General features: G+C 35.9%; 1 protein-coding gene across 8 annotated transcripts in view; it reads left to right on the top strand.

Annotated features, from left to right (window-relative positions):
* The window catches only part of LOC148956170 (uncharacterized), a 263724-nt gene that overhangs the window by 207479 nt on the left and 38758 nt on the right, over positions 1 to 17487 (top strand). For all 8 annotated transcript variants that reach the window (XM_089096741.1, XM_089096650.1, XM_089096576.1 and 5 more), the window contains 2 exons: positions 12454 to 12603; positions 14727 to 14873. In XM_089096741.1, coding sequence (XP_088952867.1) covers positions 12454 to 12603; positions 14727 to 14873 — 297 coding nt within the window. The remainder of the gene's footprint in view (positions 1 to 12453; positions 12604 to 14726; positions 14874 to 17487) is intronic.

Consider the following 17487-nt stretch of genomic DNA (forward strand, 5'->3'; position numbering starts at 1 on the left):
CTGATCTATTGAAGGGCCCGACTCCTCGCTTGAAGAATCCACTGATGATATTCTTTGGAGGGAAAGCGAGTGGGAAAGTAGTTCTAACAATTCTTCTATATCGTCAATCCGGATCGGATTTCCAGGGTTGTGGACTAGCCAGTTTTGGCAAGCCTTGTTGTAGTAACTCTTTAAAGGGCCGAACACCGACAGGTCAAGTGGTTGTAAATTATTGGAGCAATGTGGGGATACGGTAAGAATCGTTACAAAATTCTCCTTGGCATTTGTTCTAACGTGAACACTAGAGTGAGATTCGTGGTTGTCTAGCAAAAGTAGCACGGGTCTCTCTGAGAAAGGTCGAGCATGAAGCAGCAAATAACTAAACCACTTGTTGAAAACACTTCCGATTACCCAGCCACTCGGCGTTGCAGCTCCGTTGGGTCCTGGTGGAGCGTCCCTTAAAAATCTGTCCTTGAAATTCACCTGTACTCGTTTGACAATCAATGTGGAAGGATATTCAAGATTATTCGCGCGTGCATACTTCCAAGCAAACCGGCGGAACTGAGTACTGTGGAAGCCGTAATGGAGCCTGGAAGCTCGTATGAGATAATCTTCAAGCTTTGCCTCATGTTCATAAGTGAAGGCCTGTCTGTGATAATAATTTGGGACAAGTGACATAGCTTTCTTTTCTTCAGCTGGAAGGGTGACAAGCTCCCACTTGTATCTCTGAATAGTAGATTTGCTCATGCCGCAAGTTGATTCAGCTTGTCTCAACGGCATTCCTGCTTCAACAGAATGAATTGCCTCCTTCATTTGATCATCGTTCCATGAGTATATATATATATATATATATATATATATATATATATATATATATATATATATATATATATATATATATATATATATATATATATATATATATATATACCTGCATTTAAAACTTTTCCTTAAAATAAGTTTTATCAAAGAAAAGTAAAGAATTCCACAAACCAAAAATGAGTAAAAATCCGCATCGATATATATATATATATATATATATATATATATATATATATATATATATATATATATATATATATATATATATATATATATATATATATATATATATATATATATATATATATATATATATATATATATATATATATATATATATATATATATATATATATATATATATATATATATATATATATATATATATATATATATATATATATATATATATATATATATATATATATATATATATATATATATATATATATATATATATATATATATTTATATAACATTTTTATTAACATTTTGATTACTAAATATCAGTATATGTATATTAACCTGACAATGCACATTGATTTGTATTTTTTTTTAGTAAAGTGCAAATTATGTTCTTGCCTTGGGAAGGCATAAGGGTTTTGAGCCAAACTTATGATAATTTCGGCTCGTTTTGAGTTTGACTCGGTTATTTATTGTAATCCGTTCGTTTTGGGTTTCATTTATTTATCGATGCGGATTTTTACTCATTTTTGGTTTGTGGAATTCTTTACTTTTCTTTGAAAAACTTATTTTAAGGAAAAGTTTTTTTTTAATTAATTTCTGTTCGTTTTATATTGACATAGTTTTTCAGGGAAAACAATAATAATTCTTTAAATCTTTTCTCTTTTTTAAGACTTTATAGTTTGGCCAGCTATTTGTATGATGGAGAAAAATTTTCAGCAATTTTTAACAACATACAACCTTTTAAAAATCTGGACAAAAATAGTAGTGTTTAATTTAGTTTCATACCTCCTCTAGTTGACCTGAAATAGAAAACTTGATACCATTTGCAAAAAAAATCTGTTTACTTTCTTTGATAGATTGGATACACTTTCGCTATTTTGACTTGGTTAAATTTTAAGAGTAGAAGTAGCCCCGAAAGTTTGAACGTAATACCCTCAGTCGTTCTTGTGATACTGCTGAGATGCCTTATTCGGAATTAGTATTAATACAGTGTATTTTGTTTTAATCTTAAGGCAACATTTGGTTTTTAAACATAAAGGCAAATGAGAGGGTGGGTGTGGGAGGGGTATTAGTTGCCCTCCAATCACTTTTGACTATTAAAAAGGGCATCAGCCCTATCTTTTTTCAATCGAATGAGCCCTTTTCAAAGTTCCTACGACAACTCCTTCGATACGAAGAGCCCTGGTCTAAACAACAACAACAACATAAAATTTTACGTTATACCCACATCGATCTAATCTATAAGAATTTAAAGCCTTTGAATTACTTTCGACTATTAAATAGGGCGCTATGCCTTTCGATTTCCAATCGAATGAGCCCTTTTTGAATTTCTACGACAACGCTTTCTATAAACACCTTATATGCCCCCAGGGCATAAATTACAACCCTTACCCTTAGGGCTGTGAGGATGGTTATCATGCTCTAAGACATAATTTCCAGAACTGTCAGCTACGTTAAACAAAATGGCCATCTCAAAATTTTGATTGGATTTGTTTGGGAAAATGGTGGGCGTGATAGGGTCGTTAGTCGCTCTCCAATCACTTTCAACTATTAAAAAAGGCACTAGCCCTTTCCAATCATATGATTCCAATTTCCAATCATATGAGCCCTTTTCAAGTTTCTACGACGACATTTTCAATAAAAATTTTATATACCCCCAGGGCATAACTTACAAACTTTGCCCTGCGGGCTGGGGGGGGGGGGGGTGTCATCCTCAAAGACTTAATTTATAGAACTTTCTACTACGTTGAACAAAATGGCTATCTGAAAATTTTGATTGGGTGTGTTTGGGGGAATGGTGGGTGTGAGAGGGTGGTTAGTTACCCTCCATTCAGATTCGACTATTAAAAAGGGCACTAGCCCTCTAAATTTTCAATTGAATGATCCCCTTTTGAAGTTTTTACGACAACTCTATCTATAAAAACCTTATATGCCCCCATGGCATAACTTACAACCTTTGCCCTGGGGGTTCTGGGGGTATCTTATCCTTAAATACATAATATCCAGAACTTTCAACTACGTTGAACAAAATGGATATCTCTAAACTTTGATTGAATGTGTTTGAGGAAATGGTGGGCGTGAGAGGGGGATGAATTACTCTCCACTCACTTTCGACAATTAAAAGGGGCAATTTCAATTTCCAAACAAATGAGCCCTTTTTGAAATTTCTACAAAAACTTTCTATATAAACCTTATATGCCCCCAGGGCATAATTTAAGACCCTTTACTGAGGGCTCTGAGGGGGTTATCATCCTAAAAGACCTAATTTCAAGAACTTTTGACTACGTTGAACAAAATGGATTCTATCTGGAAATCAACAAGGCTGAACAAAGTGGCTATCTCAAAATATTGATTGGATGTGTTTAGGGAAATGGTGGGCGTGGAAGGGGTGTTAGTTCCCTTCCAATCACTTTTGACTATTAAAAAATGCACAAGCCACTCCAATTTCCAATTGAAGGAGCCCTTTTCGAAGTTTCTACGACAACTTCATCGAAGTGCCCTGGTCTAAAAGAAAAAAAAAGAAATAATAATACATTGTGCCAACGTCGTTCTTATATGCCCCTTGGGCATAATTTAAAACCCTTGCCTTGAGGGTTGTGGGGTAGTGTCCTCCTCAAAACAGAATTTCTATCCTGAAATCAACTACGCTGAACAAATTGGGAGGTAGTGGGCGTGGATGGGGTGTTAGCTGCTTTCCAATCAATTTCGACTTTCGACCGTTCCAATTTTCAATCGAATGAGCCCTTTTCGAAGTTTCTACGACAACTCCTTCGATACGAAGTGCACTAGTATGAAAAAAACAACAACAAAAAAACAAAAAAAAATAATACATTGTGCTAACATCATTCTTTACCTAGGCAGCGCGATTGCGCTGCCTATGATTAAGTGGAAAACACTTTAATTTCACATGCACTTTATTTTCACATGAAAGTTAAATGCAACATTAGATCTTAAATATTGCCTAATAGGGGGAGGGGGGCTGTTACCATCTCAATCCAGGGGCGGATCTAGAGAAAAATCTTGGGAGGGGCCCAAAGTGACAAGGGTGCCAATGAGCAAAATCTTGGTGGGGGGGGGGGGGTTAATGTGACAAAGGTGCCAATAATTGACCAAATTAGCAAATTCACAGTAAAAAAGAATGAAAAAAGAAAACAGGGATAGAGGGTACCAGAAAAATCTTGGGGGCCCAGGGACTCCCTCGCCCCTGGTCCACCAGTATCTCAATCCTCAATCTTTGTGCTGATATGTAATCTTTATAGATTACGTTGTAATTTTAGTGCAAAGAACAAGAGGTTGAGGGAACAGCAGTCCCTGTTATTTAAGATAACTTCTGTTAATTATAATCTTAACTGTTACTCATTACTTTTATTTGAAAACTACTTTTTAATTTATATTTATATTTTAATATAATATTCAGTATAAGCAGAACAGCCTATAAGGGGAGCTTCTGCCTCTTAGCCTTGGTGCTAGACTCTAACCTTTTTCAAAATTGCTTCAAAATAGAAATCTCTCCTGAAATAGGTGATACCTAAAAATTTGTTTAGTACAGACCTGAAATGCCAGAATAATTTTTCATTTCGTAACGCTTATCAGATGCAACGCTGTAGTGTTGCCTTTAGTAAAGGCTATTCGGCTCCAATGTTTTATTATTATTATTTATTTATTTTTTTCCCACGAGGCACTTCATACGGAAGGGGTCGTCGTAGAAACTAAAAAGGGGGCTACTTCGATTGGAAATCGAGAGTTCTAATACCCGGTTTAATAGTAAAAAATGATTGAAGGGCAACAAGCCCCCCCCCACGCCCATCATTCCCCCAAACACATTCAATCAACATTTTGAGATAGCCATTTTGTTCAGCGTAGTTGAAAGGTCTGGAAATTATGTCTTTGAAAATGAAATCTCACCCCCCCCAACCCTCAGAGCAAGGGTTTCAAGTTATGCCCTGGGGGCATATAAGGTTATTATAGAAAGCGTTGTCTTAGAAACTTGAAAACAGGCTCAATCGATTGGAAATTAAAGGAATAGTGCCCTTTTCAATAGTCGAAAGTGATTGGAATTTAACTAGCCCCCCACCCCCTACGCCCATCATTCCCCCAAACACATCCAATCAAAATTTTGAGATAGCTATTTTTGTTCAGCGTAGTTGATTTCCAGATTGAAAATATATTTTTGAGGAGGACACTCCCCCACAACTCTCAGGGCAAGGGTTTTAAGTTATGCCCTGGGGGCATATACGGTTTTTATAGCAGGCGTTGTCGTAGAAACTTCAAAACAGGCTCATTCAATTGGAAATTAAAGGGTTAGTGCCCTTTTTAATAGTCGAAAGGGATTGGAGGGCAACTAGCCCTCCCCCACGCCCGTCATTTCCCCAAACACATCCAATCAAACTTTTGAGATAGCCATTTTGTTAAGTGTAGTTGATTTCCAGATAAAAATATATTTTTGAGGAGGACACTCCCCCACAACCCTCAGGGCAAGAGTTTTAAGTTATGCCCTGGGGGCATATAAGGTTTTTATAGAAGACGTTGTCGTAGGAACTTAAAAACAGGCACATTCAATTGGGAACTCAAAGGGCTAGTGCCCTTTTTAATAGTCGAAAGTTATTGGAGGGCAACTAGCCCCCCCCCCATCCATTATTCCCCCAAACACATCCAATTAAAATTTTTAGATAACAATTTTTTTTCAGCTTAGTTGATTTCCAGTTAGAAAATATATTTTTGAGGAGGAAAATCCCCCACAACCCTTAGGGCAAGGGTTTTAAGTTCTGCTCTGTGGGCATATAAGGTTTTTTATAGAAGGCGTTGTCGTAGAAACTTCAAAAAAGGCTCATTCGATTGGAAATTAAAGGGCTAGTGCCCTTTTTAATAGACGAAAGTGATTTGAGGGCAACTAACCCCCCTCTCATGCCCACCTTTTCCCCAAACACATCCAATTAAATTTTAAGACAGCCATTTTATTAAACGTAGTTTTAAGTTCTGGAAATTAGGTCTTTGAGGATTACAACTCCCCCAAAGCCCTCAGGGCAAGGGTTGTAATTTAAGGATTCTCCGAATCTTTCATATTGTTTCTTATGGAAGGTATGCTCGTATAAACTTTAGAGAGGGCTCATTCGATTGAAAATTGAAAGTTCTTGTTCACTTTTTAAGAGTCAAAAGAGATTGAATGACAACTAGCCCCTCTCCCTCCTCCACGCCCTAAATGCATCAGATAAAAATTTTCAGATAGACATTTTGTTAAAATAGTTCAAAGCTCTGAAAACAAAAAATTCCGGTGTCGACACAGCCCACAAGGGCCCAGGGGTAGGCGTTGTAAGTAATGCCCTGGGGCATAACTTATTAAGGGGGGTTTATAACTTATGGCAAGGGGTTTTGTATGGGAAGAACACATAGGAAATCTATTATAATTTTCCAATTATAAAGTTAAAATACATATTCTGTGATAGATACAAAATAGCTTTGGCACACAAATTCCTATTAAGGTCAAATCCAAACAGTCGTGATCCCATTGTGTCAGCAAGTGAAATAGTCTCAACCCCCTTATTGGAGCCATTTTTTCAATCCATTCATTGTTGTCCATCACTGTCCACAAGTTATGCAAGCTGTCTATTGTTTATATTTAAGGTTTTTGTCAAAGAGGTAATCGTATAGACTTTGGAAAAAGTTTCATTTGATTTAAATTGAAAGTTCTAGATCCTAGAGTTTGGGTATCGTCTCACTGCAGAAGCCTAAAACCTACTGCGCCATTGGCACTTTACTGAAAACAATTCTTTGAAATATTTTCACTTTTGCAACTTTAAGAAATCAAAAATTAATTAAGATTTTAGGGAATAAATATCAGGATATGTATATTAAATGGACAATGCACGTTTTTTTTCAGTAAACTCATTTGAATTTTTTTCAGTAAAGTACGAATTATATTCTGGCTTTTAGAAAGCATAGGGGTTTTGAACCATACTCAAATTAATTTATGCTCGTTTTGAGTTTGAATCTAATAATTATTTTAATTTTTGTTTGTTTTGGGTTTAATTTATTTATTAATACTGATTTGGGATAGTTGTGTTCTTGATAGAATATCTAATAGTCCGGACACCAGGGACTGGAATTTATAACAAGACGATGACGGAATGAGACTTATTCAAAACTTATCATACCCTCCACCCCCTATACTCAATTAGCAGATTGGGAAATACAAATGATACTTGCTTGTGAGGGGTGAAACACTCTAAAACTTGATATTTTAATGTTTTGGTGTTTCATGCAAGAAAATGCATGTTCCACAAAGTTTGAGGTGCAGTTTTCCGCTCAAATAGAAATGCCTAGAAGCCGTAGAATGTTTTCATAACAAACTAACACGATTAGTTAGAAAAAATGGTAGAGTTAAAAAAATGGCAAAACTATATGAGTCTTGAACAGTCTTGGAAAGTATAAACAAAATCAAATTGAATATTAGATATATAATGATATTAATTGTTGACAGATCCATCAGTTCAAGATTTTTTTTTTCACAGTAATTTTTATTTTCATTTTCAATGCTGTAAGAACTGGAAAATAATAAATTTGTAATATACGAGTAATATGTTTTCAGTGAGGCACCAATGACACAGAAGGCTTTAGGATTTTAAAATTAAAGAAGGGGGCAGTATCCAAATTTTGCTTGTAGTGAAACTATATTTTTCTTTACCAATCTTGAAAAGAACTAATAAATTAAACTGAATATTTGATGCATAATGATATTAATTGCTAAAAGCTCATCAGTTCAAAATTTTACTGCAATTTTAACATTTATTTTCAATATTAAGTACAAAAGAAAACATTTGTAATATAATTCGCTTTCAGTAAAGCTCCAATGACACAGTAGGTTTTAGGCTTCTGCAGTGAGACGATACCCAAACTCTTGTTTGTAGTTATTTTTATTCGATTCAAACTTGATTTGCATATTCAATTTAAGTCTCACTCGTTTTAGGATTTATTTAGTCATTTACTTTAATATATATTGTATGTTTATTCGCATTGATTGTTTATTTAATTTCTGTTCGTTTTAAGTTTCTTTTATACTTTAATAACAAAATATTTGTTTTCGTTTTAAGCTTGATTTTCATATTCAATCTAAGCATTACTCGATTTAAGATCTATTTATTCATTTATATTATTACTTGTTGTATATTTTTTGCTATGATTGTTTAGTTAATTTCTGTTCGTTTTGGGTTTCATTTATTCTTTAATAGTATTTTCTGGTTGTTTTGAGTTTGAATTTTAACAGGTATTTGTATCTCCTGTGCTTAAGCTTAAAATGGCCTTTACTTTTCTTTGAAAAACTTATTTTTCGGAAAGTGTTTTTTTAAATAATGTTTTTAAAGAGGATTTGCTGGATAATTAATGTTTTTGGGAAATCCCCTTCCCTTCGGTCTTTGTCAAGGTAATTATATGTTATGATATTTATGACAGGACAAATCCGCTAAGACATAGCAAACAATAAAATAATAAAAATCATAGGCAGCGCGCTAGCGCTGCATAAGTAAAGAACATGTGGGCACAATCTGTTTTTTCTCCATACCGGGCACTTCGCATCAAAGAATTTGTCGTAGAAACTTCAAAAAGGGCTCATTCGATTGAAAATGGGACTGGCTAGTGCCCTTTTTAATAGTCAAAAGTGATTGGAGGGCAACTAGCCCCCCCCCCAACGCCCATCATTCCCACAAATACATCCAATCAAAATTTTGATATAGCCATTTTGTTCAGCGTAGTTGATTTTCAAATAGAAAATATATTTTTGAGGAGGACACTCCCCCACAGCCCTCAGGGCAAGGGTTTTAAGTTATGCCCTGGGGGCATATAAGGTTCTTATAGAAAGCGTTGTCGTAGAAGCTTCAAAACAGGCTTATTTGATTGGAAATTCAAAGGGCTAGTACCCTATTTAATAGTTGAAAGTGATTTGAGGGCAACTATCCCCCCCCCAACGCCCATCATTCCCTCAAATACATCCAATCAAGATTTTGAGATAGCCTTTTTGTTCATCGTAGTTGATTTCCAGATAGAAAATATGTTTTTGAGGAGGACACTCCCCCAAATCCTCGGGTCAAGGGTTTTAAGTTATGCCCTGGGGGCATATAAGGTTTTTATAGAAGGCATGGTCGTAGAAACTTCCAAACAGGCTCATTCGATCGGAAATTCAAAGGGCTAGTGCCCTTTTTAATGATCGAAAGTGATTGGAGGGCAACTAGCCCCCCCCCCCCCCATCACCCATCATTCCCCCAAACACATCCAATCAAAATTTTTAGATAGCTATTTTGTTCAGCATAGTTGATTTCCAGATAGAAAATATGTTTTTGAGGAGGATACTCCCTCACAACCCTCAGGGCAAGGGTTTTAAGTTATGGCCTGGCGGCATATAAGGTTTTATAGAAGGCTTTGTCTTAGAGACTTGAAAACAGGCTCATTCGATTGGAAATTCAAAGGGCTAGTACCCTTTTTAATTACCCATTTTTAAAGTCAAAAGTGATTAGAGGGCAACTAGCCCCCCCCCCCACATACCTCATTCCCCCAAACACATGCAATCAAAATTTTGAGATAGCCATTTTGTTCAACGTAGTTTTACGTTCTTGAAATTAGGTCTTTGAGGATGACAACCTTCTCACAGCCCTATGGACAAGGGTTGTAAGTTATGCCTTGGGGGCATATAAAGTTTTTATAGAACAAATTGTCGTAGAAACTTCAAAAAGGGCTCATTTGATAGAAATTTAAATGGCTTGTGCCCTTTTTAATAGTTGAAAGTAATTGGAGGGCAACTAACAACCCTTCCACGCCCACCATTTCCCCAAACACATCCAATCGAAATTTTGAGATAGCTATTTTGGTCCACGCAGTGGAAGTTCTAGAAATTATATTTTTGAGCAGGACAATCCCCTCACAGTCTTCAGAGCAAGGGTTATAAGCTATGCCCCGGGGGCATATAAGTTTTTATTGAAATCTTTTTCGTAGAAACCTGAAAAAGAGCTCAATCGATTGGAAATTCAAAGGTCTAATGCACTTTTTAATAGTCGAAAGTGATTTGAAGGAAACTAGCCCCCCTCTCTCGCCCACCTTTTCCCCAAACACATCCAATCAAAATTTTGAGATAACCATTTTATTCAGTGTTTTGTATTTTCAGATAGAAATTATGTTTTTGAGGAGGACACTCCCCCAGAGCCCTCAGGGCAAGGGTTGTAAGTTATGCCCCGGAGGCATATAAGGCTTTTACTGAACGCGTCGTCATTGAAACTTCAAAAATGACTCATTCAATTAGAAATTGAAATGGCTAGTGCCTTTTTTAATAGTCGAAAGTAATTGGAAGGCAACAAACACCCCTTCCAAGCCTACCATTTCCCAAAACATATCCGATCAGAATTTCTTGATAGCCATTTTGTTCCACGAAGTTTAAAGTTCAGGAAATTATACCTTTGAGCAGGACACTCCCCCCATAGTCTTCAGGGCAGAGGTTATAAGTTATGCCTTGGGGGCATATAAGATTTGACAAACCCCCCTCTCACGCTCACCATTTCCCCAAACACATCCAATCAAAATTTTGAGATATCTATTTTGTTCAACGTAGTCGAAAGTTCAGGAAATTAGGTCTTTTAGGATAAAAACCCCATCAGAGCTTTCAGTGCAAGGGTTTCAATTTGTGCCCTGGGGGCATATAAGGTTTTTATAGAAAGTTGTTGTAGAAATTTCAAAAGGGTTTCATTTGATTGGAAATTGAAATTGCCCTTTTTAATAGTCGAAAGTGAGTGGAGAGTGATTAACAACCCTCTCATGCCCTCCATTTCCCCAAGCACATTCAATTAAATCTTAGAGATAGCCATTTTGTTCAACGTAGTTGAAAGTTCTGGAAATAATGTATTTCCAGAAACCCCCGAGAGTCCCCAGGGCATAGGTTGTAAGTTTTGCCCAGGGCATATAAGGATTTTAATAATAGAGTTGTCGTAAAAACTTCAAAAGGGGCTCATTCAATTGGAAATTGAGAGGGATAGTGCCCTTTTTAATAGTTGAAAGTGGTTGGACGGTAACTAACCCCTCTCTCACGCCCACTATTCTCCCAAACACATCCAATCAAAATTTTCAGATAGCCACTTTGTTCAACGTAGTAGAAAGTTCTGGAAATTAGTTTTGTGAGGATGACAACTCCTCCCCCAACTAGCCCTCAGGGCGAGGGTTGTAAGTTATCCCCTGGGGTCATATAAGGTTTTTATTGAAAGCGTTGTCGTAGAAACTTCAAAAGGGCTCATTTGATTGGAAATTGAAAGGGATAGTGCCTTTTTTAATGGTTGAAAGTGATTGGAGAAAGACTAACGCCCCTCTCATGCCCACCATTTTCCCAGACACATCCAATCAAAATCTTGAGATAGCCATTTTGTGTAACGTAGATGAAATTCCTGGAAATTAGGTCTTAGAGGATGACAACCACCTTCACAGCCCTTAGGGTAAGAGTTGTAATTTATGCCCTGGGGCCATATAAGGTGTTTATAGGAAGTGTTGTCGTAGAAACTCGAAAAAGGCTCATTCGATTGGAATTCGAAAGGCCTAGTGCCGAAAGGCCAAAATGCACTGTGTTAATGCTAAATCCCAATAAGGCATCTCAGCAGTATTCCAAGAACGACTGAGGGTATTATGTTCAAACTTTTGGGGCTACTTCTGCTCTTAAAATTTAACCAAATCAAAATAGCGTAAGTGAATCCATGCTATCAAAGAAAGTAAACAGATTTTTTTTGCAAATGGTATCAAGTTTTCCATTTCAGGTCAACTAGAAGAGGTATGAAACTAAATTAGACACTGCTATTTGTGTCCGGATTTTTAAGAGTGTGTATGTTGTTAAAAATTGCTGCAAATTTTTCTCCAGCATACAAATAGCAGGCCAAACTATAAATTCTTAAAAAAGCAAAAAGATTTAAAGTATTATTTTTTTTCTCGAAAAAGACTATGTCAATTTAAAACGAAGAGAAATTAATTTACAAAAAAAAATTCAAAAAAATAAGTTTTTCAAAGAAAAGTAAAGAACTCCATTAAACAAAAAATGAGCAAAAATAAATCGAATAATCTACCAAGCGTGAAACTACCACAAATCTTTTTTTTTTTTTTTTTTTTTTTTTTTTTTTTTTTTTAGCCAAGTAATTACCGTAATACATTATAAGAAAGATAAACACGATGGTGCAGTTATCATCAGGATCGCACCCTTTTGAGGGGGATATTTCTATCGTTTTCTAAGTTATTAAAATTTTCTTAAGGCTCTTAGCTGCTAATGGTTAATTTGAAAGTTAATAAATCTTAAAATTTTTATCTTTTGATATATTTATTATTATATATATTTTTTTTAACAAAGGCTACTATTTATTTACAGTTATCGAAGAAGAGTGAAGTTTAGCGAGTGACTTTATTTTAAACAAAACATGTGATATGATGTTAAGGCATTTATTGTACTTTCCTTTTTAGATACTGAAGTTTGGAGCCAGATACTAACAGTTGGAGATTGTCCATCTCCCCGACAACGCCATTTATTCCTAGTATCTGGATTTAACCTTTACATTCATGGAGGGATTAGTAACAATAAGGAATTTGGAGACCTGTGGAAACTAGATCTAAGTATAATAAATCTGTATATATACATGTACATTTAAATCCATAAATCTATACATAATCTGCATACGGGAGACATTCGATAAGTAACAAAGGAAACTAAAGGTGGCCCAGAAACAATTTACCTTATGAGTAAAATCTCTACTACTACTTCCACTAACAACTCACAGCAGCACCAAGCCGTCTGAGGCCCACACAGCTACGCACACTCCTCCTCAATCCCAATCTAACCACCAAAAATCGCATAAAATTTTAACCACCTGACAAAATTACACAATTTCAAAAAAGCGGGAAACCAACCTCAACAAGGGGAGTAACCGTGATGAAACTAATACTGTAAAACTAAAGATATAAGAGAACCAAGCATAGCAGAGATTCACGTCCATATCTACGTAACTATAAAATTTCATACTTTCTGTGTGGGAAGGATTGGAACAGGTGTGTGTTTGTTGTTTCTTTGTCTTCCAGGAGCATTGCTAAGAATAAGTGGTCTTAAAAAGTTCTAGTGCCTCGAATAAATATGATAAGAAGTCGTACCCACAGAGAAGAAACATATTATGTTATTATGTGGTGCAAAACTGCGATTTTGGCCCTAAAAGGTAAAAATACTAACAAGCTGATCCACCAAATAGTTTAAATCTATACTTTTTTGCATAATGTCAGCAGTGGGGCCACTCTGCTTTCAAAGTCAGCCCTATCAAAATTCCAAGGACAACCCTATCTATCCCTTTTCCATTGAGTTTCAAATGCAGCCCTCTGACGTCAGGACACACCTGTTTCAAGGCGACATTCCCGCCCATGGCAAGGTCAGGTGACACACTCCTTTGTTTTTTATGACAACCCTGGCAAGATTCCAAGCGCATATTCTATTTCTAGGTGAAATTCCCAGGTGTTTCATTTACTCTGAATGAGGTAAGTATAATAGAAAAGTAGTAATAATAGGGAAACTAAGACGTCACGGGCACATCCCCGTTTCAAGTGAATGTTACACCACGCGCCACACCCTCGCCTTTAAAGGGTCAGATAAGTGGAGCTACTAACCCTTCGCACCTGCATACTGTCACCTCTTCTATTAAAGGGAACACACATGGCAAGACTCCATGTCCGTACTTAAACGTAGGGAAACCTAACGTAAAGAAACCTTACTATAAAAATATTTCAAGTCTTACCTTTAAATGAAAAAATTCCAAAGTGAACCTTTAATAAACAGGGTGTAGTAGTGACAAGGTACATCATAACATAACACCATGAAAATATTCCTTGTCTCACATTTAATGAAAAAAAACTTCAAAATGAACTTTGGAACATCAACAGAGTGCAGCAGTAATATAGTGAACTACTACAAAAATATTCCAAGTCTTACACTTCAATGAAAAAATTCCAAAGTGAACCTTAAAATATTAATAGAGTATCGTAGTGACAAGGTAAATCATAACATAACACTATGAAAATATTCGCGGTCTCTTGTTTTATAGAAAAAAATTCCATAATGAACTTTGAAACATCAACAGAATGTAACAGTGATAATGTAAATCACAACATAACACTATGAAAATATTTCAAGTCTCTCATTTGAAAGAAAATAAATTCGAAATGAATTGTGAAACATCAACAGAGAGTAGCAGTGATATGGTGAACTACTACAAGAATATTCTCAGTCTTACACTTCAATGAAAAAATTCCAAATTGAACGTTTAAACGTCAACAGAGTGTTGTAGTGACAAGGTAAATCATAACATAGCACTATGAAAATATTCCAAGTCTCTCATTTCAACGAAAAAATTCCGAAATGAGCTTTGAAACACGGACATGATTGCCCTCGTTTCTTAATTGGCAATAACGGTTCAGGGTCTCGCCATTCAATTTTTCTCCTTTACCAAAATCCTTAATATCCATCCTCACATCCTCCAGTTCCTCTCACTTGCGTGTAAAGCGTTCAAAATCATTATAGTCCCCACAAATGTGAAATCTTTTTTCCTGCACTTTTTCTAGTTTAGCAAGTGAAATAGGAAGGCGATTAGATGATTATTTTAGTTGTAGGCTGCCTACTATCTACCTCCTGCTAGCTCTGCTGCTTTTAGGCTGCAACAAAATATCTTAATATCTTCTATTGAATATTTTTATTTTAGAAAAGAACAAATGGCGTCTGTTGCGACAGCGAGGAGGCCCAAAAAAATTACACAGCCACATGGGTATCCTTTTAGATGGTTTTATATTCATTTTTGGTGGAATGAAAGAAGGAAAGTATCGCGGGAAATCATGGAAGGTTAAGATTGGTAAGTGCAGATGAAGATGAGTATATGAGTATACATTAAGCTAAGCTCAAGGCATAAATAATCTTATTAACCCTTTCTTTTTCTTTGTTGGGTTTTTCTACTGAATAATTCCCGTTAAGCACGATTTATGTAGGTTACGTATGATTTTGGCTCATTCCAATGTTTGAATCAAAATCTTATAGCTTACTTATTTATTTGTAACCTCTGTAACCTCTTAATAAGTCGCTTTTCAATTTATCGTTTCAAACTGTTCATGGTAACAAACTGCAATTAAGGGGCGATTCGGGCCAATAGTAACCGAAAGTCTAAAAAACAGAATCTAGATGAGAATGTATTCATTCAAAAATGGGCTTTTTATGCAGATTAAATATAAGAAAAACAAAGTTTGTTCAACTGAAAATAAGGAGCACCATTAAAGTATTGATTCAGAGTTCAAAGTGTACGCATCTGCTATTAAATTGGATATTTTTAACCAGTACGCTTTTCAGTGAATTCTAATCTCAGTGAAGCTAGTTTAGATTTGGCAATGTTTTCAGGTTTCGTCAAAGGATTATGATTCCGAATGAATTGCCTAGCGTATCTTGACTACCTGAGTTAACAAAAAAAGGAGTTATTGTTGACTCGTAACAAAAAAAAGAAAATAGGCCAAAGTACTTGGTTAGATTGCGCAATTAACTATTCGTGAAAAAATCCAGCTGATTTAAATACGAGGGATTGCTCACTTCATACCACCATTTGTGTTAACACGCTGCATCCTGAGCGTTGATTTGCCTAAATTAGGACCCACTCGATAACTCTAGTGCCGGAGCATATGGCTGGCACATTCTCAGGTAGGCCTTTGCAATTTTAGTAGTCATTTAGGAATAGAACTATGAACTATATACCTATCAATTGAGTGATTCCTTAGTACCTGGAATAGTAAGGAAAGACTCTCTGTGTATCTGACCCAATAAGTGAAACATGGAAACACCTATGCTGCTGGGCATCACTGCTTTTAAGCAAGTTATCAAAATGAACCCAAGCGAGTAAGACCTTTTTATGCTCGGGGAACCTGTTTTGTGGATTAACGAGTTTAGCAGTGGCGAGCGAGAGCATACTGTGTTTAGCAAGTTTCTGACTGGGTTAAATTGATACATACGGAAACAGAACATTTTTTTTTTTTTTTTTTTTTTTTTTAAAACAAAAGGGGCAGAAATATAAAATTTCGTATAAAATATGGGTCTTTGAAAGAAATTAATTTGGATGTGTCTCAGGAATCCACAGAATCTAGCAATGAGAGACACGAACTAAAAAGTCTATCAGATAATTTCAGCAAAATCTTGGAGATTGTTACTGCAAATAGCTCTAAATTGGATGTATTAACAACTGGGTTCAGAGGCCTTGAGGATCGTGTTAAAAGCCTAGAAACTACAGTAACTGACTCGATATCGATAGTTTCAGCGCTAGAACCGAAAGTTGCTGCAATTGAGAATGAGAATAAAAATATGACAAATCAAGTGAAAGTCCTCGTTGATGAAAATCAGCTTTTGAGATCCGAGTTGACTAGTATCTCGACACGAATGATGAATTTAGAAAGCAAGCCTTCAGAAAACAATATTTTGATTTGGAATATTAAAGCAAAGGATGAAATTGAAGGTGCTACAATTTTCAAGGAGATTGTTGTGCAGGGTCTGGGTTTAGAGGATGTTCCGTCATTTAAGATTTTGGACTTTAAACCAGATAAGAAATTCTTGAAAGTTGACTTGTTTTCGAAAAGCTCTAAATTACTACTGCTGAAGAACGCGAGGAAACTGCAAGGAAAGTCTATTTGTGGTTTTCAGAATATTTATATATCAGATGATGCTCCGCAATGTGTTCGAGAAGCACGAAAAAAGCTGATCTTGACTCGCATGAAGCTACGTGAACGCGGCATAGATAGTTGGGTCTCTAAGTCCGTGCCCCCCTGCTTGTTCATAAGGCGTCCAGATGGCTCAGTTACAAAGTACAATGCTGGTGAATTTGTACAGGAGCTTATTAATCCCCAAGATGGTGAAATGGCGACTAGCAGTGGGCGTATCCAAGCTGGTCGGAGAGGCGCTAGAGGTAGTGGAGTGGCGTTCTGAAATGATATTAGATGAAATTTCCCTTAGTCTGTTTGCTAGTGAAATATAATAAGTGAATATTATTTTATGATGAAGTTAATAATCAGGTTCCCTGAAGTTAACATACCAGAGTATTAAAAAGTATGTGTTTTGACAATAAGCATGTTTTCGTTGTATCTTTTCGTTTTTTTAGTTTTTTCTCTGGTTCTTTTGTGTTTTTTATATTAATTTCGTTCCGTTATATGATTGAATATTTGGGATTTTTGTTGCTGTGTACAAGTTCTGCCCTACATTGTGCGTTGAATTTTGATAATGGTATTAAATAAAGAGAGACTGGCGCTGCTTGAGAATAGTCACGTAAAGTTTGAGGATCGAATGAATGAGATATTAAATGTAGAGTTTGATGGAGATGGGAATAATCAGGATTGTTTGGAAAATTCTAAGTATGTATTTGCAAGTGATCTTAAGGATTATGTGACGCGGCGGGGGCCACAAACTCTACATATATTGCATCTAAACTGCCGGGGGTTAAA

The sequence above is a fragment of the Artemia sp. Qi Xiang Cuo genome, chromosome 1, assembly GCF_049724085.1.
Source record: "Artemia sp. Qi Xiang Cuo chromosome 1, ASM4972408v1, whole genome shotgun sequence".
Classification (NCBI taxonomy): domain Eukaryota; kingdom Metazoa; phylum Arthropoda; class Branchiopoda; order Anostraca; family Artemiidae; genus Artemia; species Artemia sp. Qi Xiang Cuo.